Raw genomic sequence first — 22,067 nt, 5'->3', positions numbered from 1 at the left:
ATAAAATCCCCCCAAAGAAGAAGTCAATTACATGTGTTTGCTGAGTCAACAACTCTTCCAAGAAAAATTCCTTCGGTTCGGCAATGGTGGACCTTAGACCCACCGCCACAAAAAACGCCAACAGTGCATTTATCGTCTGGCGCCACTCTGATAACGTGTGAATCTCATGCTATCTGAGATCGCCCTTACTTCGAGTAACTATATATATATAATGGCTGATAATACGAAGTATTAAGAATGATTGCGAGATAATCCTGCGTTTACTTTCAGACCGGATAAGACGCCGTTAAGACGCTCCTTGAAGACAGCCAGCTAGAAGACAACTTCTGAATAAGGCATCCTTTTCATTTCCGAGGTCCTATTTTACTGTGAGTATAATTCCGTTTATTTGCAAACTTTGTGATATTTTTATGTTCCTACATTTGATCTACTTTATATGCCATTAGTTGGAAAAGTTTCCTCGGTTATATTGAAAGACGGTGATCCTCTGCATTTTACAAAGTTATCGGTGTAGACTAAGACTGAATGATTATTACCAGGAGGAATTAGGGGGGGTAGTAAAGCCCGTGTGACACTTCCCAATTTATTGGCCAATTCAATGGATATTGGATTGTGGTCCAACTGAAACGCACCAATTTCTAGTCCAATATCCTTTTCACAATGTTGGACACAATTTATTGCCTAATTTGTAATTTAGAACAGGTTCTCTTTTTTCTCGCGGCCAATCTCCATTCAGAAGTCAGTTTTGTCGACTTCTAGTGGCCAAAACAAGAAGCTCTTCGCAAAACATCAGGTTTGCCTGTAAAAAATTGTTTTTTTTTCTAAAATTCGCTATAAAAAAAATAGTTTCTAAAATGTGGACGAATGAAGTTGTTTCACTACTGTTTGAAGCGTACAAATCACGCGAATGCTTTTGCAACGTAAAATCATCGAAACACAATGGCGTTCTCTAGCGGGACATTTGAACACTACTTCGGCCAATATTGGTTAAAATATTGATACGTATCATACTATACGTAATGCCCAGTATTTTAAACAATATTGCGAGCCTATTTATTGGCCAATATATTGGAAAATGTCATACGGGCTTTAAGTCAAGATCTGTCTTTCCTCGAATCTATTGTATTCTATATCCTATATTCTATATTCCAATATATATTCTATATTCCATTGTATTGTACATCCTCTTGAAAACAAAGTACCGAAAAATCCCTCACATTAGTCCCTGGAATCATTCCTTGCTTTATTACACTTGAAGTCCTAGTACAATTAATCTTGCCAACAAATGTCCAACCCTGGAAAGACAACATTTTCTCCAGTAACGCTGTGTACGTGCGTATGTTACAGCAGCATCCAGGGTTAATCTTCGAATCATAAGAAGGACTTTTAATGAATGTGGTACATAATCTTGCAGACGTTATGGATGAAATTTTTATTCAAGTGCAATTCTATCACTATATCGATTAAAAATGAATTTTTAAATTAGGAAAACTATGGATATGCCCGCAAATCAGTGCACATGAAAGTTAGCGAGATCACAACGTTTTCAATAACCTGCCCTAGCTATACATTAAATGAACTCGCAGGCATCTAAACTTCTTTTGTCGTTTATGCAGATGTCGTATTTACATTCCAATTTCCGCGCTCATGGTTCTGGGTATATCTCCGCCTAAAAACCAACTTTTTTCTTCTCTTTATCCCATGACTTTGTTTCCTTAACTTTCCCGGCATCAGCTGCAAGCGGAGAAATTGGGTATTTATTTTTCCTATGATTCATCCACCATAGTAACATTTTCAAATTTTTTATAATTATACTCTTCCTTGGGTACTTTATCCTCGACTTTCAAATGCACGATGTATGTACATCGTTACGAGGTAAAAAAATATCGAGATTATTAATTCATTCGGCCGACGATTTAGGGCATCAACCGAAGCATAATAGGGTGGTTTCCTTTTTATTTTTTTATTGCCTAAATGGAAAGATTATTATTCCAGGGAAACGTATTTCACGCTATTAGATTTTAAAGTGACGATATCTATTTTTCGCGATTAAATGAAAAGTGAAAATTTTCAAGCGCACGAAAACGCGTCGGCTAAGTATGAATGCTGGGAAAACTCCGTATGACGTCGTTCTGATTCCCGCTGCCGCAAGTGAGGTGACCTAGGGGCGAGGATATGAGCGCCGCTGCGATGCTGGCTGCTAGTAGGTGGCAGAGTACCCTGATAGCTGGTAGCGCTTGGCTTAAATAAGGATTATTAATACCTTATCAAACGAAGAAAACTTTCCGACCCTAAGCAAATATAATGGGTGATTATTACGGCATGTTTCCCTGAGCTCTGTGCCTCATGCATGCATTGGTAATCTCAGACGATGTAAAACTCCTATCTACTCGTATAGAAACTAGGTCCCTGTGACGTCACGTGGAGTGGCATCGCATGGGCGCCAATCTGGTCTTTTACAAATGAGGTTAAAATTGACCATTGCCATTCGTCTAAACCGGTATTTCTAAAACGAAATAATTTGTATATTATGAATACAGTAATGGTGGGTAAAGAATCGCAATCCTTTGCCTTTCCAATCCAATGCCTTTCGTTTTCTTTGATGAAGGAAACTACACCATTATCGCCTTGTTCCTCAATTACGATTAACTTTTGACTGCTTTTTTCCCGGAATGAATGCGTGTACTGATTTTCTTAGCATTAATCACGGAGCAATCATGAGGTTAACACGTCACCCGGCGTCGGATAGCAGAGATAAGGTTCGTGCACTGGGCGTGACTGTAGCTCATATCGGACACTTAAGGTCGCTTATCTGGATAAAAGATACACAGTCCGGCGTGTTACGGTGGAATTCTTTGATATTCAGCTTAGTAAACCCACTTGTCTGTTTCCACAGACTTTTATTTACACCGACCATGGTTTCGACAATTTGTGCCATTATCAAGGTTAGTGGCACAACGGTTAAGGACAATGGCACAAGTTGTCGAAACCATGGTCGGTGTAAATAAAAGTGTGTGGAAACTAGGGCTGTGCGAGGTCCTCGACCACCCGAGAGTCTCGACAGTCGAGACGAGAATTTCATTTCTCGGCATTGTCGGGTCGAGACTCTCGCACAGCTCTAGTGGAAACAGACAAGTGGGTTTAATAAGCTGAATTGCTTATCTGAAGTAAAAATCGGATGTGTGCTCTTAGAGTTACCTCTAGTTAGTTTCATTCATATCATTTTGGCATTAAATATGGAAAAAACTATATATTTTTGAGTGCATCCTCCTATTGACTATTTTAATTTTATCTGCAGATTTTTTTTCCGATAAGAACAGCCTAAATCTAGGTTATATTTCCTTCCCCGTCCCTTTTTCTATCCATGAAACCGTTGCTTGAACAGTTTTCAGCCAATGCCAATCCATGGCCTCTAACTAAGATGGTGATGCCACGGTAGGCCTGTAACCCTTTCGCTGCTGTTCAATCTCCGAAAACCTTCTCCTCACATGCGGCGAAAATGTGAAAATGCGTTTAGTTGGGCCATGGAGCAGGTACTTCCAGGATGGGTGTGGTACACCCTCCAAAGGGTCGGTAACTATTCCTTGACGAGCTCACCCACGCAGGACCGTCTCTTCGACCCTACCAGCGGGGGGGGGGTCCCGAAAATTGACCGCTCTGACTGCAACTTGAAAATCAACCAATCGATCCGATCGTAAAAAAATGATTTTTTTTATCGCACTCCTGCCAATCAAGCAATCAAGCAAGTCTTTGAACCGTGTTTCTGCGATGAAAAATAACGATTTTATTAACTTTACTTAAAACGAGGCTGCGGACCACCGGAAAATGGCCATTTTAGCAAAGTTAACAAAATCGTTCATTTTCATCGACTAGTGGGTTTCATCAACTCCCCGGTGCGCATTGTACGTTTTATTTTGTTTTTATCTCATCACCGAGTAAATAATGAGGTTTGCTGCAATGTTATCTTTTTCTGCCCCTTCGAATAGGCCACTATAATTCAATGTGTCAACATCTATGTTGATTACCTTGACATAAATATAAGATATTGGTTAATAAACATGAGGTTTGCCACTATATAATGACTTTCTCTCATTTATGTTACCACTTTCACTCGCTTGTAATAGGATTTCCTTCTCTCTATCATCATTTATTTGCTCCTTTGACATAAAAAAGATATTTTTAATTAAATATGAGTTTTGCCGCAATGTTATCACTTTATCTCACTCTGAATAGGCAAATATTATTTCACTCAATCATCAATTGGCGTTTCTCTTGGCATAGAAATAAGATCTTTTTATTTAAGTATGAAGTTTGCCACAACGGTATCAGTTTCTTTCATTTTTAACAGGCAACTATATTTTATTTTATCGTCAGCCATTGATTCCCTTGACGATAAAAGAAGATATTTGTTAATAAGTATGAGGTTTACCGCAATATTATAATTTTCTCTCACTTGGAATGCGCAACTTAAACATATGTATTTCACCCAATTACAATTTCTTTACTTCCTCGTCATTACACTTCTTTTAATTACACCCAGTTCCATATTTTTATAACAATTTCCTAACTTGTTCCTCTAATATGACATTTACATTTGCTTTTGAATCCTACGTTCACGTTCCATGGTATGTTTTTTTCGTCTGCTACGGTGCCAATGGCATAACCTTCCGTTGATAACATGTAGACGGAACTTACTTAATGACAACTATATTACCAAATCATGAATAAATAGCAATATACGGAATCAATATTTAAAAAAAGAAACTACGATCTCAAGGATAGTTTCAATAATTCTTTCCAGCAACAACAATCTCCATCACATACAAACTTTATTGTGATGTTGTAATATTGTTTCCTTCGATTCTGTAGGTACAGCATTACTATCACACATGATATAGGCATTGTTAACAACTTATCCAATATCGTTTATCTTAATCTAGCAATAAGTCGTAATTTCCGCAAATAAAAAGATTGAGAATGACGACAACAAACTGTGCCAATGAGTCTTCACTTGTTTTTACCCTTCTTTCATTGGTGGAGACACGTTAAATGACTTCTAACTTCGGATATATTCGGATTTTCCCTGTTTGAGAAGGAGGGGGAACCGTACCGACTGGTTTGATACCGACGATCATACTGAATCGCTGAATTAGCCGTCGTCGGTATGAAAACCGTCGTCGGTACGGAATGATGTGCTGTCGGTGGGCTGGGAAGGGAAACCGACCGGTGCGGTACCGAAGAAATACAGAATACGGTCCCAGGTACGTTCACAGCCTCAGTGAAAGGGTTAATTGAGTGTCAGTGGTAAATACGGGAAGTGACGAAGCAATGGACTGAATTAAGGGCGGTGGGAAAGGCCGTTCAATTTAGAAAATTAAGTCTCCATGAGTGATCACTGTCTTGGCCCCTGGAAACCTGTTGGTTGAACTATCAATCATTTGGGACTTACGATTCGATCGTGTGATTCTGGATTTACTGTTTGATTTTCCGCGTAAATCCCTCATTCAATGTCTTCAACTTCGCGAATCCTACCGATGACGTAAGAAAAAATGCTTACCTGGTGCATTCCGTAGTTTTTATTTATTTTTATTTTATTCTCAAACCACCTGATAGAGCTCCTATTGGCCATTTTATGCCGGGGTATTCAAAAATGTAACAAGTAAACGTACATGAACAACCATGCCCTGGAACCTACCCAGGCGGGACTGAACCCACGACCTCTTGTTTGGCAGGCGTGGACGTTATCCCGCCGCCATCGAGGCCGGCATAGTTTATTTTAATGCATTTCAAACTTAATAATTAAATAAATTTGGAATTTTAAAATATAAATATCATTCTTCTCTCTTAAAAGCACTTTCTTTTCTTGCGATTACATTAACCCAATTCAATCTAACAACTAATCATTAGTAGCCACCGTATACGTTTTCAATATTACAAATGTCAAGTTCTCCAACATCAACGAAGAAACCCACATATCAGTGCATAAGTCGTGTTACAAACATATCAAAAACAGTAAAAAATATGTTATGAAATTATAGACCATAAAAACGTAAAAAAAAGTTGCGTTCGGCAGAAAAAAAGATTTTCAATTAGCTTTTCTGTGTTGATTTTCTTTATTTAGTTATTCGCGTTCGAACACAAGTGCACTAATACCGCAACAAGGGATTATCCGGTTGTTTTCTGGGTGTGCTCCCTTGAGTTCATTTAAATGGGTTTATGCAAGTGTCCACACCCGTAAGTGAATAGCATGGTGATACAAATGTTACGGAGATATAAGGCAAAACTAGGGATGATTTCTGAAACTTATATTGACGGTGATGTGTTATGCATTATGGGCTCATGGGGAGCCCTTCAGGGATACAACACACCGGGGCCGGGAACCAAGTCAGAGACTTAAATGCCCGATCACCCGGGGAAGGGCTGGAGGGGAAGGAAAAAAGGAAGGAGGCGCCGCCGCGATAGGAGCCCATCGACGCACAGTGGGGCCAAACCCCACTTTAGACGGACAAAAGTCAAAAACTTTTACCAACAACCTTAAAATATTCATATATATGTTTTAGAGACAGCTTTAATGAAATCCAATATTATGTTTTCAATATTTTGTATTTTTTTATTTTTTTCCATTTAATTAATACTCTTAGAATTTGAAAAATAACTTGAATAGTTGTAAAAACAGATTATGTATAAAACTTTGAAATAATAAAAATAAAAAAGTTCACGTTAATGATCCTAGTGGTCAGAAAAATTCTGATATAAAATTTTCGAAATTATTTTAGCAATATCTTTAAAAAACCTTCGAAAAACAAAGATTTGCTCTTAAGTTTGCACGTACCATTTTGCAATACACAAAGAAAGAAAATACTACATAGAAGAGGTAGTTTTAACTCTCAAAAATCAAATTCAATAGAATATGGTTTATTGCGCGTAGAGAGTGAAAAAGTACTAAATTGGCATTCCGGAATCGAATAAGTACACCTCAGTTGAACGGAAATAACCTTTTTGAGCACTTCATTCACGACAGGGTGGGAGCCTCGGAAATGGCCTCTCTACATTTCAAAAATCTCACCTCTTGTGTAGAAAACTTCACCGCTTGTATCTAATTGTAGACAAAATATCTAATGCATGAAAATTTGATTTATTACAAAATAATAAGATCTTAATGGACACTGTTTATATTATAGTTTACCCGTTGCTATGCGGCCATTGCGGCCGAATGGATTACCTTTCGGCTTGTCATGCACAGCTAATCTTTTATCATAAAACTCTTTTTGCAACTCGATGGCACTTGATTTCTTTTGCATTAGTTAGCTCGTTCTTCAATTAATAATATATCTAAAAATCACGTTACGATTCCGTCCGATTATATAACTTTTCTCTCAATAAATGAAACTTTTCATCGTGAAAAATCAACGACGTTCCATTCATCATATATATTTTCTCCAGGGCTATTTTCTCCAGGGCTATTTTCTCCAAAATATAAATAGTAAAAGCAAATTTATATTTTCAATGCTTATTCCAATTGATTGAAAGTTAAAAAAATTAAATCAAAGGGACCAGTGTACTGTAATCATAGTTTAAAATCGATCGTCCATTTAGGCGTCTGCAACTCCGGGACCAGTGCTTCGCTTTTCTCTCACTTTAACACTTATTTCTACGCGAAAGTGCACACATACCAACCGGTAAAATACACTGTTATGCAGTTCAAACATCCTATTACCCAACCTAATATTAAAAAAACCCCATTTCAAACTTTAAATTTTGTACTTTTGTCCACTTAAGTGGGGTTTGGCCCCACTGTGCGACGCCTCTGGGGTAGGATAGGTTCCGAAGGGATGGGACAGGGAAAAACACCTTAACGCTATAGAAGCGAAAAGGGCCCAACTAAATAGCGAACCCAGGCAAAGCCATTAATGTTCCAGCGATTTTAGAGGATTATCCTATGAGGAAGAAAAATCCATAGATCAAATCGCTAGATGGTGATGTGATATATCAAAAGCATACATTTTCAATGCGATTCCTCATGATTGTCTGTACATATATCCGTTCATAGTATTTCAATCCTAAGTCTTTTATGCCCACTACAGGCCAACATTTCTCCTCATCTCTCCAGTGCCATTTTTTAAATCGCCTTGAAGCTTGTCTCCCCCGCACCCTTCTTCATCTAAATCAGCATTTGTCCTTATGTCTTCCTCTCGAGACTTTTCCATCAATTTTCCATTCCATTATGTTTCCCACGCATAAACTGCTGTTTCTCGTTCCGTGGCCAATCCACCTTGTTCTTCATTGGTGTACAGTAATCTCTAGAAATCTTTCTTCAACATAATCTCCTTCCTTCTAATTCCTCACCCTATCCGTCCAATTCATCTTAAGCATTCTCTTCCAGCACCAGGTTTCCCAGGCTTCTGTTCTTTTCTGATCACTTTTTCCGATGGTCCAACCTTTTGAACCAAAAATGACCACACATATATCTTTACTTACTCATTCCTGGTCTCGAGCCATAAGCTCTTTGAGCATAGTAGCCATGAACACCACCTTAGCTTACGCTATTCGAAGCCTGACGTCACTCGTGCTTCCACTAGTCCCTTGCAATGGTACTCTAATATCTTTGGCTTGATTCAAGATTTCTCACACATGCATTTATGCCACCACTTTCGCTACATGGCTGATGCATTTCTTTGATTTGGTGAGCTATACATAGATTGAGGTGGTCAAGCATGGTAGAATGCACAGTGCTTACTACCTTTAATGACTCCAAAGTAGTCTTCAGCTCCTGTTAGCAAACATGAATACTTTTCCCTCGATCCAGGAGTTCTGCTACCATGCTGAAATGAGGCTCCTCTTCCCTTTATCCTTCTTCATCTGACTCCGATATTTGTCCTTTCGTCTCCCTCTGGACACTTTTCCATCAATTTTCCCTCCCATTATGTTTTGGACGAATTTAGTGCTGTTTCTCATTCCGTGGCCAATCCACCTCGTTCTTCTTCGGCGTACATTGAACCATAGAAGTCTTTCTTATCCTTTTCTTATGCATACCCGCCTTTCTCCTAATTCCTCACCCTATCCGTCCAATTCATATTAAGCATTCTCCTCCAGCACCAGGTTTCCTAGGCATCTATCCTTTTCTGATAACTTTTCCCGATGGTCCAATCTTCTGAACCAACAAAGACCACACCCATATTTTCTCTTTCTATTTCCTGGTCTCAAGCTTACGATCCTCGAGCAAAGTAGCCTTTAATCCTATCTTTGCTTAGGCTGTTCGACACATGACGTCAGTCATGCTTCTACTATCCCTTGTAATCGTTAAACGCTTGATGAAAATTTTTGATTTGCTGAGCAATAGACGGATTGCGATAGTCAAGCATAGAATTATGCATAGTTATAGCCAGGAGAGCAGCAAGTAATTAAGGCTGGAGGGGGAGTTTAGGTGCTACTAATACCTTGGTGTGTGGGGGTATGGAAAACCCACCAGTATAAACAATGGGTACGAGATTAATAAATTGCGGAATTTTAAGGTAAATGATTCAAAATTATGAGTTTTACGGCTTTATGAGGGATATTTTATCAATCCTTACACTATTCTATTAGTAATATCAATCAAATTAAGTAAAATGAATTCAACTTTGAAAATTTTCCGGGCTCAGGGGAGGGTTTTATCCCCCAAACCTCCCCCCTCGCTGGGCCACTGGTTATTACTACCTTTAATGATTCAACAGTACTCTTCAGCTCCTGTTAGCTAACATGAATACTTTTCACTCGATCCAGGAGTTCCGTCAAAATGCTGAAATCAGGCCTTGCTCCCATGGCGTCGACCGAAGATCTTGAGGAAGTGGTGTCATTGATTCCAGACCGGAGCCAAGACGAGCAGGAGTCGAGGATCCGAAACAACTCCTCAATCGCTGATTCATCAGCGTCAAACACAGACGGACAGGATGATCGGTACGTATGAATTCACTGCCCGCAGCTAATGCTACAGTATTTCGTTTAACTCGCACTTGGGAGGGAATCGCTGACTTAAGACAACACCGCTGAGCACGGAGGAGGCGCAAATTGTTGGCACAACAATTGAGCCTTGACAAGGGAATGGGATAAATTAAAACTATGACAGTACCTCTACAAGTTTCTGATGATATTCCATAGCCTACTTTTGTCATGTCTTGTATTGTTGTTTCAAGTCCTGAGATTGGGAATAATAGGGTAGTTTCCTTCATAAAAGAAAACGAAAAGAATTGTTTGCAATTCATTACCCACCATTAGTGTACTCATAATATACAAATTATTTGGTTTTTAGAAATACCGGTTTAGATGGATGTAAATAGTAAATTTTATCATCACTTGAAAAAGGCCAGATTGGCGCCCATGCGATGCCACTAAACGTGACGTCACAGGGATCTAGTCTCTATACGAGTAGTTAGGAGTTTTACATCTTCTGAATTACCAATGCATGCATGAGGCACAGAGCTCAGGGAAACATCTCTTAATAATCACCCATTAAAACTTCCTATGGTCAGAAACATTTCTTCGTTTGATAGGGTATTAATAATCCTTATTTAAGCCAAGTGCTACCAGCTAGCAGGGTACTCTACTACCTGCTAGCATCCTGTGTCGTATCAGCGCTCAAAGCCTCGCCCCAAGGTCACCTCACTTGCGGCAGCGGGAGCGAGAACGGCGTCACACGGAGTTTTCCCGGCATTCATACTTAGCCGTCGCGTTTTCGCGCACTTGAAAATTTTCACTTTTTATTTAATCGCTATAAAATAGATATCGTCATTTAAAAGTCTAAAAGCGTGAAATACGTACTCCAGGAGTAATAAACTTTCGATTCAGGCAATAAAAAATAATAGGAAACCACCCTAGTGCTGACTTAAGACAACACCGCAGAGCACGGAGGAGGCACAAATTGTCGGCACTAGATTTGAGCCAAGACAAGATAATGAGACAAAATAAGACTATGACAGTATCTTCACAAGTTTCTGATGATATTCCGGAGCCTGCTTTTCTCATGCCTCGTATTTATTGTTTCTAGTCCTCAGATTGGGAATGATTCGTGGTAAAAAAGATAAAATATTTCAATCAATGACATATTTTGATTAATAGCTTCTTCTCAGGACGTTTCGAGCATTGTATTTCATCGTGTAAAATATTTATAATAATAGAAGATCATCCTTACCGGCAGGGCATAAAACATATTCTAGGAGACAATGAATCGCATTACTTTAACTCTATCCCTAACTCTTGGTGTTTGGAGTCGTGAGCTGAGATGAGCCCCACGGAGTAGAGGAGACGAGCCGAGTACTGATCAAGTTGGATTAATGAGTGTATTAGTCCTTTTTATAGTTCGGTTAATATCCTCAAAAAGGATAATAATCATTGCTTACGTTCGGTTTTCCTACTTGCTGTATAGTTGTAGTCTTTCACAACGTAGCGGAATCAAATCTACGTTTTTCTTCAGTTGCAGTGTTTGTGATAATACTTAATACAGACTGGTAAATATATTTCTCATGTTTTAATACAATATCCGAGACCACTTGCTTCACCCGATAGACTATATAATTTGCACTACGTAATCGAACCCGGAGATGTGTGAGAAAAAGAAATGTCGGACGATGATCATGAGTGTGGTGATTCTTTCAATAGTTTTGTATTATCATTCTGGAATTGTAGAATAATTATTATGAACGCTACAAGTTGATACTCAATTAATATCGTCGGTTAGTGTGTGATGGATGTTCAATTAAAATGCAAACTACTACGGTCCACCACCATGCACATCCTATTAATAAATTTTGGACCTTCTTACAGCACGATGCGGCTAGGGCATTGCGAGGTGAATATCCTGTGAAGCAACTTTGAACCTCCTTACCGCACGATCTGGCCAGAGGTTGTGCAAGATGAATATCCTATGAACGTCCTTTGCACTACTTTAGGAGAATGTACTTTGAACCTGGATAGTGCGCTATAAGTTGAATTTGGACGTTCATTGAGAACAGTCTTTGCACTAAAAATACTGCGATAGAGAATATCCTTTGCATATCTTTTGAACAAACTTTTCCCCACCGGAGTCAATGAAGTCGCTGCGTGGGTTCCCACAATTGCGGCGCCGGAATATATCGTTGTTTCGCAGGGGAAAGAATACGTTTTGCACCCACTATATTTGTGCTATTGATACTAGCCTTCGTTCATGTGTTACCTGCTGCCCTCTGCTTAAGGGTTCAAATATCCGATACAAGAATCACTTGGACAAAGGATATATCATTTGTTGGTGAAGTCGCACTAAATAAAAACAAATTTGACTTTCTTTTTAGGAAGGACTGTTTTATCTCGGCGCTGGACATGATCAAGGATTTGCTGAAGGAAGAACGGATGTACTGCATCCAAGAGTGAGTTTAACAATCGATTAATTTCTTCAGCGTCACTTGCATATACATATTCATTGCTAGCCAAAGTTACCCGTTGAACTTTAATAGATAGAGAATACTTAATTGTGGCAGTTATTATATCAGTGATGAACTATTAATAGGAGATTTAGTGGTTTAGGTTAACCCAATATTTCCCAGACTGTATTCAGGGCTTTTAACTTCGGTTGTTTAGAACTTTCCGATTTATTTTGGTCTTATTAAGATGACTTTTTGGAAAAATAATTTTTTTATCATATAACATGATTTTCATGATGATGCGTATGCGCAACGCTGGGAAAACTCCGGCGAATAGATACAAAAAAAGTAATTTTTAAAACTTAGGTTACATCTTTTAATTTTTATCTTGATTTGCACACTCGACATCTTCGCCGGGAGTAATCAGTATTCCTTCGGAGGAAATTCCCCATTCTGCCTTAAAGGACATGCTGGGATGTGTCATTTTCCCTGAGGTATCTCGTATGCGCGCACCGATTTTTAGGCCAAACGCCTTCAGTCGTAAAAATACAATTATATAAATGAAAATGTTGGTGAAAATGACAGAATTAGAAGTAGAGATACTTAAAAAATATAAAATTCGAGGAATCAAGCGAGATGGAGTGGAATTGATTCATAATGAAACACTTACTTGCAATTTTCCACAAAAATAAAATTTTTACTACGACTTAAGTTTCGATGATACTACATCATTTTCAAGTAACAACTGAGAGAGGAGAAATGGGGTGGAAGGTCCTCAAGGAGCTGGTTGGAATGGATAGGAGTCCCCTCCACGCCTTGCACCCCTATCCATTCCAACCAGCTCCTTGAGGACCTTCCACCCCATTTCTCCTCTCTCAGTTGTTACTTGAAAATGATGTAGTATCATCGAAACTTAAGTCGTAGTAAAAATTTTATTTTTGTGGAAAATTGCAAGTAAGTGTTTCATTACTTAAAAAATAGTCGAAAAATCGAAGAAAAAATTATTCTTAAGTAGGAACTTGTTCTGAGAATTAGGATTCAATAATGTTGCGTTAACGCAACGAAACGGGATTAATGGGTTAAAGTATATTTTCACTTAAGCAGACAGGGAATCGGATTTTTGGCGCGTCACTTGAAATTGCATCATCCCTAGCTCGCTCTACCAACAACGGATTAACCGCACCCATTACTCTGCCGCTTCCTTGGATGCGGGTAGCACGAGACGTCATCGCACTCTACCCCAACCTGAGACCATTTGCGGGAACCACTGCGGCAACCGCTCTGATAGGTGGAAAATGTATTACAACCTACAACAATGATCAAAGAGCCTCGAAAAATCTTTACATGGGTGTTTCTTACACCTTAAAATGACCCCTGATATTTTTCCTGGGAACGCTATCAGTATTACATCCAAGGCAGAGGAAAATGATTGTAACCCTTAACCACTGACGTGCAATTCTTGTTAGACTACCAGTGACGTGCGGTCTGGGAGAGCGCAATAAAACAAACACTCATAAAACGTTTCAAAGTCATTTTCATTGCATAGTTTAATGTTTCTTTGACTTCTCAACAGGGGCGCCGACTTATAAAAAATATTGAGGGGGCCCATATTGGAGGTCTTGCCCCGAGAAGGGGTTAAATTCAAAGTGTGTCGCAGCACCGAAACACTACCATGATTCACACCACTTGATTCAGTTAACCTGCTTAGCCATATAATTATTTGTTTCAACACACATTGTTGAATTTATTTTAAAATGTAACTTTCATCAAACAAGGGAAATAAAAATTAACAATATATTTTTGTGATTTCACATAGCATAATATAACTTAATTATTTTCTTGAATTATAGAGGGGGCTCCGACCCCCAAACGAATCTTTGAGGGGGCTCGGGCCCTCTCAGGCCCTATGGAGTCGGCGCCACTGCTTCTAAACTATTATAAAACTTACATCTAATATTATGCATTCCCAATACGAACCAAGCTTTTCAGTAAAAAATGTAGCTTGAAACAGGATCAAAAAAATTTTATAAAAACACTTGAGTTGTTATAAATATGGTACTTTTTTAATTAAGTACTTAATTATCCACGTTATGCAACTAAAAATGCTTTCCTACAAATTATTAACTATTATTTTTCTTGAAAAATCACAAGGAATTTGTTTTTAATAACTTTTTGTTTATTTCCACCAGCATTACGTTTATTGTTTTTTTCAATTTAGTGACGTGAGGTCTCACAGGCTGTTACTAAAATTCAGTTGCAAATGTTCAGAAATAGGGTGGTTTCCTTCATCAAAGAAAACGAAAGGCATTGATTGCGATTCGTTACCCACCATTAGTGTATTCATAATATACAAATTATTTTGTTTTAGAAATACCGGGTTAGACGAATGGCAATGGTCCATTTTTATCCTCATTTGAAAAGGGCCAGATTGGCGCCCATGCGATGCCACCCCACGTGACGTCACAGGGACCTAGTTTCTATAGGAGAAGATAGGAGTTATACGTCGTCTGAGGTTACCATTGCATGCATGAGGCGCAGAGCTCAGGGAAACATGTCTTAACAATCACTTATTAAAACTGGCTAAGGTCGGAAAGTTTTCCTCGTTTGATAAGTTATTAATAATCCTTATTTAAGCCAAGCGCTACCAGCCAGCAGGGTACTAAGCTAGCCGCTAGCATCCTGCGTCCTATCAGCGCTCAAAGCCTCGTCCCAAGGTCACCTCGCAGGGCGGGAGGGGGAACCAGAAATACGTCACGCGGAGAGACTTCCCGACATTCATACTTAAGCGTCGCGTTTTCGCGCGCTTGAAAATTTTCACTTTTCATTTAACCCTCATATGGATTTGCTGCGCCTTAGCGGCGCTCGTGGTTTTAAAAGTGGTGTAAAAATTTTCCATTCCAATGGATCATTTTGAAATTTTCAGTAGTCTATTTTTTCTGCCTTTTTCGTTTAAATATAAAATTTTGTTAACATAGTGTCTATAGTTTACATTTTACTGCCCTCTAATGAAAAAAGTTACGTCGTTGGATTAAGGCGCCGCTGCGGCGCTCAGTATTTCCTCGTCGCTACGTCGGTGACTGCACTCTCAATGTTAATGTCAAAGCATTTATGTTTCGTATGAAATGCTATAATATATTTATAATCATGTTATTTATTTTTCTAAACATTATAAACAAAATGAAATTGTTAAAAAAAGGAAAATGTTACCATACCAAATTTGCTTTCTATTTTAGCTTAGAATAAAAATATTTGCCTCGTTATAATGTTCATTGACAAAACTTCATGTTTTTACAAGAATTATTCATAAAAACTCATGGTTAGTCAAAGTTGTTTTTTCTAGGGTCTCCGACTTAGTTTTACATGGGCCGAGAATTTCCTTGTCGCTACGTCAGGGACTGCAATCTCAACGCTAATGTCAAAGCAATTATGTTTCATATGAAATGCTATAATCTATTTATAATCCTATTATTTAAACTCATAAACCAAGTAAATTATTTAACAAAAGGAAAATATTACAATACCAATTGTGCTTTCTCTTTTAGCTAAGAATCATTTTGTTTGCCTCGCTATAATGTTCATTGACTAAACTTCATCTTTTCGCAAGAGTTATTCATAGAAACTCATGGCTAGCCAAGGTTGTTTTTTTCCATGGCTTCCGACTTAGTTTTGCTTGGGCACCTTCTCCGCTCCGCGTCCACGTACCTGCCGTGGTGATAGTCACCTTTTGGTAAATCCTAGGGTGACTGTTGAGAATTATTCCATGCAGCAGTTCTAACAAAAACTTAACACAATGCATTATCCGAATTCGTAGAATAATGCTTCCTCACCGTTATGTGAATATTTCTAGCTGAATGAGTAACTGTAACTTGCCAGGAGATTCAGAAGTTTCACCGACTACCGTGAAGAACACATCGCACAGTAATTGTTATATGTCTTGTACCTTTCATTCGAAAAAATTCCCTTTGCGGCTACGATAGTCTATACAAAATTGCTGGCGTTTATATAGTTACTGATGACATTACAGTTTACCATTGGGGTGAAATCAAGATAACTACCCAAACAATTGTGTGATAGAAAATAATTTCTCTTTCCTGATGATGAGTTTAGAATTTACATGGTAAAAATCGTTTCATTATGAATAGGTGAAAAGACAATTTACCGTGAGGTGAAAATTTGTGAACATATTTCTCGTTTCTTTGTGTACTCGAATGCACTGATATTTTATGCATTGGGGTTGTTACTAACGTAAAGGGGTGCGTGAGGAGAAGAAAGGAGAAGGAATGCCAGGTAGGTTGTTTGAGGTGAAGGGGTGGTAGTGTGTCGACTGCCAAGAATCGGGGAATACCCAGATCGTTAGGACAGGTAGGAGTAGAAAATCCTTATCGCGAAAAAGGTTGGGAGTGCAAGGAGACAATTAGATACAAAAACCTTCTTTTTCTTTATCCTTCCATCGCTGCATGAGGGACAGGGAACAAATGCATTGTCAAAACGCCCCGCAGTGCCCCTCCCTTCATTCCAAGAAGTTCCAGCTCGGGTGGGTCATTAGGGTGGAGAGAAGTTCAATCAAGTTTTGTGGGAGGGGGGAAGAAGGTGGTGAATGACGAATAAGGGAGCTTAGTGGGAAGGTATGGATAGTCTTTCAATGTTTGGGTCAGTGAAACGCTACGGAAAGAAAATGTAAGGGAAGTCCTTCCTAAGTGAGGGTATTTTTGTCACCCCAGAACATTATTCCATCAGTTTCTCACGCAGAGCTGGACGAAAGAAAAAAGGCAGCTGCTCCTTCTCCCCTACCACCAATAAACCATACTTCTAAGAAGTTATTTTTTTGGATTTCCCACCAATGCAGGAGTAAAACCTAATTTGATGCACTCCCACGCTAAACATTTACCCGTCCATATCCAAGGAAACCTTTCCCTTGGTCTACACGTCCCCAGTGAGGGAATAGGGCTCCGTGGTAGGAAAGGAGTACCGACTCTTCTAGCTCCACCTCCAAAGCAGCGTTGGGTTCTTTGACACGTCGCTTATAATCCCATATTATTTATATTTCAAAGCCCATAAGACTTGATATTTTTTTATTGCAGGACATAAGCTCCCAGAATATTCGTAAGATTTGTCTTGATCGCCAGAATCTTGTAAAAATCAAGAAAGTAACACCCGTCTCTTCTCACTTAACCTAAAGCTGTTCCATTATTAACGTTTAATAACTTATCCTTCTATATACACTGCAAAGATATAACATATGGGTGGACGCAGTGAAGCAAAATTATGTCATATGGGCATAAAAGAATTTTATTAAGTCATCATTTTTAGTATTTAGATACATAAAATTATAAACAATATTAACATTAAAAAGCGGAGTTTTTCGAGCTCTGTATATCAAAAAATATTTCAAACGACCATTACACACGAAATTAAAACTTTCACTCGAAAATAACAAAGAAAGGGAACTGAAATAGAGAGCATTACGGCAAGAAATGGGAAAGAATGCAGCGTTCAAGATTTTTTGTTGCAACTTCAACAATAAGGGTTTAAATCTAGCAAAACACGGTAAGAAATAAAGATAATAGATGTATTTACCATTATCAATCAGAAAACTTGTAAATTCAGGCTTACTTTGAAAGATAATAGCAAAAAATGACGCGGCGCCGCTGCGGCGCCGCAAATCCAACGACGTAACTAATTTTGTAAATCCATATGAGGGTTAATCGCGAAAAATAGATATCGTCATTTAAAAATCTAAAAGCGTGAAATACGTACTCCAGGAGTAATAATCTTTCGATTAAGGCAATAAAAAAATAATAGGAAACCACCCTATTAATAATAGGAACGTTAAATTTTAAGAGTGCTATGTCCTTATTATGCAAAATTATGACGCTCACGGGGATAATAGATATTTTAAAATAGCAATTTTGAAAATATTCATAATTTTAGAAACGCATCAGTCTCTCAGACCGCACCTAAAGGATCAAAGAGGGTGGTGGGTAAGTGGCACTATCGAATTCATCAACGTTCCATACCGATTAGACCAACGGTTTTGCTCTGCGACCAAAACAAGCCAAAATAGTTTGGAATTTTTTAAGGACACCTTTTAATGAAGGCTAGAAAATAATATTTAAATTGAATAGTTGATCAGTGTCTGATTTTTTACATACTGCGAAGTAGATTAGTCACCTAAAACTACGGGCATGACCTCTACACTCCAGGGTAAAGCAAATGGACTTAACTATTTTCCCTCGCATTAGGATACAAATTAATCCTCTAAATATTTTCCTACAATAATGAAATAAGCATATGCTTCACACGGTAATTACGTTACTTAAAATCACCCCTCAAATGCACCAAAATTAGGAATTCTTCACTCCCTTGAGGGTTCAGGGTCGGGATATTTGGGCAACCTTATTTGAAGACTTAAACCTTTTGAAAAAAGTTTTCTTCTTTTTTATGTTCAACTCGAATGAATATTTTCTTACAAATGCATTCGTTTAGTCCCTCAACATTGACCTGAAGTAAATTTTGACTCTTTAGCTATTTTCTCGTTTGAGGACAAAAGGTAATCGTTTGATATCCTTCTTGATTGAAGAGATAAAAATACTCAGAAACCCGTTGAAATGTTCAAATGTTATTATCCTCTGAATGTAGTAATAACAACTTCGCTGACCACCGAAGGTTTAGAGCCACGGTGTTCTGTTACTCTAACTTGAAGAGTTACAATATTTGTCATAACAAAAAGTGTCCTTCTTTCAACTGTATACATATATCAAAGATCAGTCAATTTCACTTTTTTACAAGTATTTTATCTTTTCGCATAGAATGAAAATTAATGCCTTGTTGTAACAGTTAAAAGTTACGGAAGAAATGGAAGGAAAATGGTTTAAGAATTTAAAAATGCAACAGTAATTAAAATCAAAGTATATTGAGTCCAGAAGGGCATATGTCTCTCTGTAAAAGTGTAAACAGCATAGAATTTTTTGGCAAAAATATGGTGAAAGTCGGGAAATGGATTTAATAGAAAAATAGTGATATCTCTATTTTTTAAACACTATCAAAATGAAAAATAACAAAAAAAAATAATTTGATGAACAGACAATGCCACATTTAGTGTATTTGTTTAAATTATATATTGTGGGCAAGATTATTATTATTAATTACACACGGACTTCTCCTCTCGCAGTAATATTGACGAGAAAGTATTCGAGTTCTTGACTAATATCCTGAAGAAACTGGAAGTAGGCATCCAAAATTCAAGGTAAGCTCTTTTAATGACGCATAATTTACATAATAATCAATGAGAAATATGCATGTGGAAACTCACACTCTTTCTGATATAACGAAAAGCTTTTTTTTGATAAGTGAGACCTCACCGGGGATCCCTGGATGGTCAACCAAGTATTCAAACCCCATGGCTAGCTCCTAATAATTAAAACAAGTAAAGAGGGATATGAAACACATTTAAATAGATAATCTGATGCAAATATTTTGAGTGGGCCAGGTACACTGTTGGAACCACCCGGAAAACTTGATTTGTAAAGTATAACATGCTCTATTAGTTATTTTGATGTAATGGCCAATGGTTTTCATGTACTACAAGTTATTTAAGCATTGATTTAATTTTTTTGCTTTAGTTAAGTTTTGGAGGGGTCTTAATATACAAATGTAAATATAGACCTGTTACGAGGCATTATAATGGTTTGTAACTGGTTTTTGCCTGCTGATATATTCTTGAATGATAGAATAAACTGTGCTGTTTGCGATATTGCAATTCCTATTGGGATTTTATGAAATTTTGGGTGCATTTCAGTGCTCTTCTACGTGAAAGTCAGTATTTCCGTTGAAGACAATGTGCTGTTCTTTGTTTATTTCAGCACTGCTATGGATCAGGATCTGAGTACTGAGGAGAATGTGACACATCTGAAGGAGCTGTGGGACAAAATGTCTCCTTTCGATAGGTAGGTTGGAGCACTACATGTTACAGTTGAAACACCAGACGTCATTTTTCGTTATCTAGGTCCCAACTCAGCATTAGGGTATATTACCGTCGCAAAATGAATCTAGATCATTTATTTTGTGAATATCTTTGTGGTCATCGTTAAAGAACCAATGTTTTACCTCAATATTGATGAATTTTCTATTTTTAGGGATTGGAAAAATGATAAATTGGGAGAATTATCATAATTTTACTATCAAAATTAAACGTTTTCATGGAATTTCAACTTTAATTTATACCAGTACTTCTTTAAGTCTATGCGACCCGGGCTGCAATGAGTAATCATTATCTTCAGGCGCCAATTATGATGTATTTATCCTATTATCGTTACCTAGTTACATAGCGGAGGAAGAGGAGAATTTTTTAAAAGGGACGCCAGAATGGGGTAAAAGAATTCCTATGGTATTCGTTTATCAGATCGCTATCCTAACTTTCATTATTTTTTTTAATTTTCAACTGGCCTCCAGAGTTGAATTCACGTCGGTCATTGCATAATTTCAAAATATGATGCTAAATTTAAAATAAGACTGTTTTAAAATTTAAAGTGATCCCATAGACCAATTAGAAAGATGTGAACTGTATTCATTGAAATTCACCAATTGGCATGGTGTCTACGTGTCGCAGACTAGGACCTCCGCTGTCAAAAAGAAAGAATATATATAATTGCTTACAAAAAATCAGAGATGATAATTATGATAATTTTCCTAAACACTTGCTATGCAACTTCCATAGGAGCGATTTTAAAATGAATGTTTTAAAATTATGCTACAAACAAATGTTTTAAAACTACCTCCGTGAATTACAATCTAGAGAGCTTTCGTAAATTTTACAAATTATTTAAAATGAGGATAGCAATCTGATAAACTAATATCTTTGCCCACCCTTCTCCCCCACTCTGGCGTTCGTATTTAAAATTAACCTCTTCCTCCATTAGGTAACATAATAAGATAAATTTATCACAATTGGCGCCTGAAGATGATGATTACTCAATTGAACCGGGGTCGCCTTATTGAAAAGTAGTGGGATAAGTAAAAGTTGTAATTCCAAGAAAATTTATAATTGAACACCACATGGTGAGGAATGAGATAGTGAATTTTTATCAAATTATGTAAAAATATTTGCTATAAATTTCATTACATCTCGGTACATACTATTATTAAACCAACCAACCTTAAACAAATAAATATGTATTCCTTTAAAATTCAAAACAATAAAAGTTAACCCCTTAAATATTTTTAAATTTTTTCTTTGTTTTAAAATTATCACCATTCTTCCAAGATTCTAGTGATGGTTATTTAAAGTAAACAGCATATTACCCTCATGTAATGTACTTATGTTCATCGACATCACAGCGCAATAGGGTAGTTTCCTTCATCAAAGAAAATGAAAGGCATCGATTGCCATTCGTTGCCCACCATTAGTGCATTCATAATATACAAATTATTTGTTTTAGAAATACCGGTTTAGACGAATGACAATGGTGAATTTTATTCTCATTTGAAAAAGGCTAGATTGCCGCCCATGCGATGCCACTCCGCGTGACGTCACAGGGACCTCGTTTCTTTACGAGTAGATAGGAGTTTTACAAAGGCTGAGATTACCAATGCTTGCATGAGACTCAGACGTTAGGGAAACGTCCCATAATCACCTAGAACAGCCTAAGGTCGGAAAGTTTTCTTCGTTTGATAAGGTATTAATAATCCTTATTTAAG

General features: G+C 37.7%; 1 protein-coding gene across 1 annotated transcript in view; it reads left to right on the top strand.

Moving 5' to 3' along the window:
• The first annotated feature begins 267 nt into the window (after positions 1 to 267).
• Positions 268 to 22,067, top strand: part of LOC124172763 — a 40,812-nt gene continuing 19,012 nt past the window's right edge. Inside the window, exons 1-5 of the mRNA XM_046552251.1 lie at positions 268 to 368; positions 9,763 to 9,936; positions 12,303 to 12,377; positions 19,543 to 19,617; positions 20,234 to 20,317. Of these exons, the coding sequence (XP_046408207.1) occupies positions 9,776 to 9,936; positions 12,303 to 12,377; positions 19,543 to 19,617; positions 20,234 to 20,317 (395 nt within the window). The 5' untranslated portion in view covers positions 268 to 368; positions 9,763 to 9,775. The remainder of the gene's footprint in view (positions 369 to 9,762; positions 9,937 to 12,302; positions 12,378 to 19,542; positions 19,618 to 20,233; positions 20,318 to 22,067) is intronic.

This window comes from Ischnura elegans, assembly GCF_921293095.1.
Source record: "Ischnura elegans chromosome 13 unlocalized genomic scaffold, ioIscEleg1.1 SUPER_13_unloc_2, whole genome shotgun sequence".
In the NCBI taxonomy this organism is placed as follows: domain Eukaryota; kingdom Metazoa; phylum Arthropoda; class Insecta; order Odonata; family Coenagrionidae; genus Ischnura; species Ischnura elegans.
Note: the sequence above shows the minus strand (reverse complement) of the source record. Positions and strands in the feature narration are given on the sequence as shown.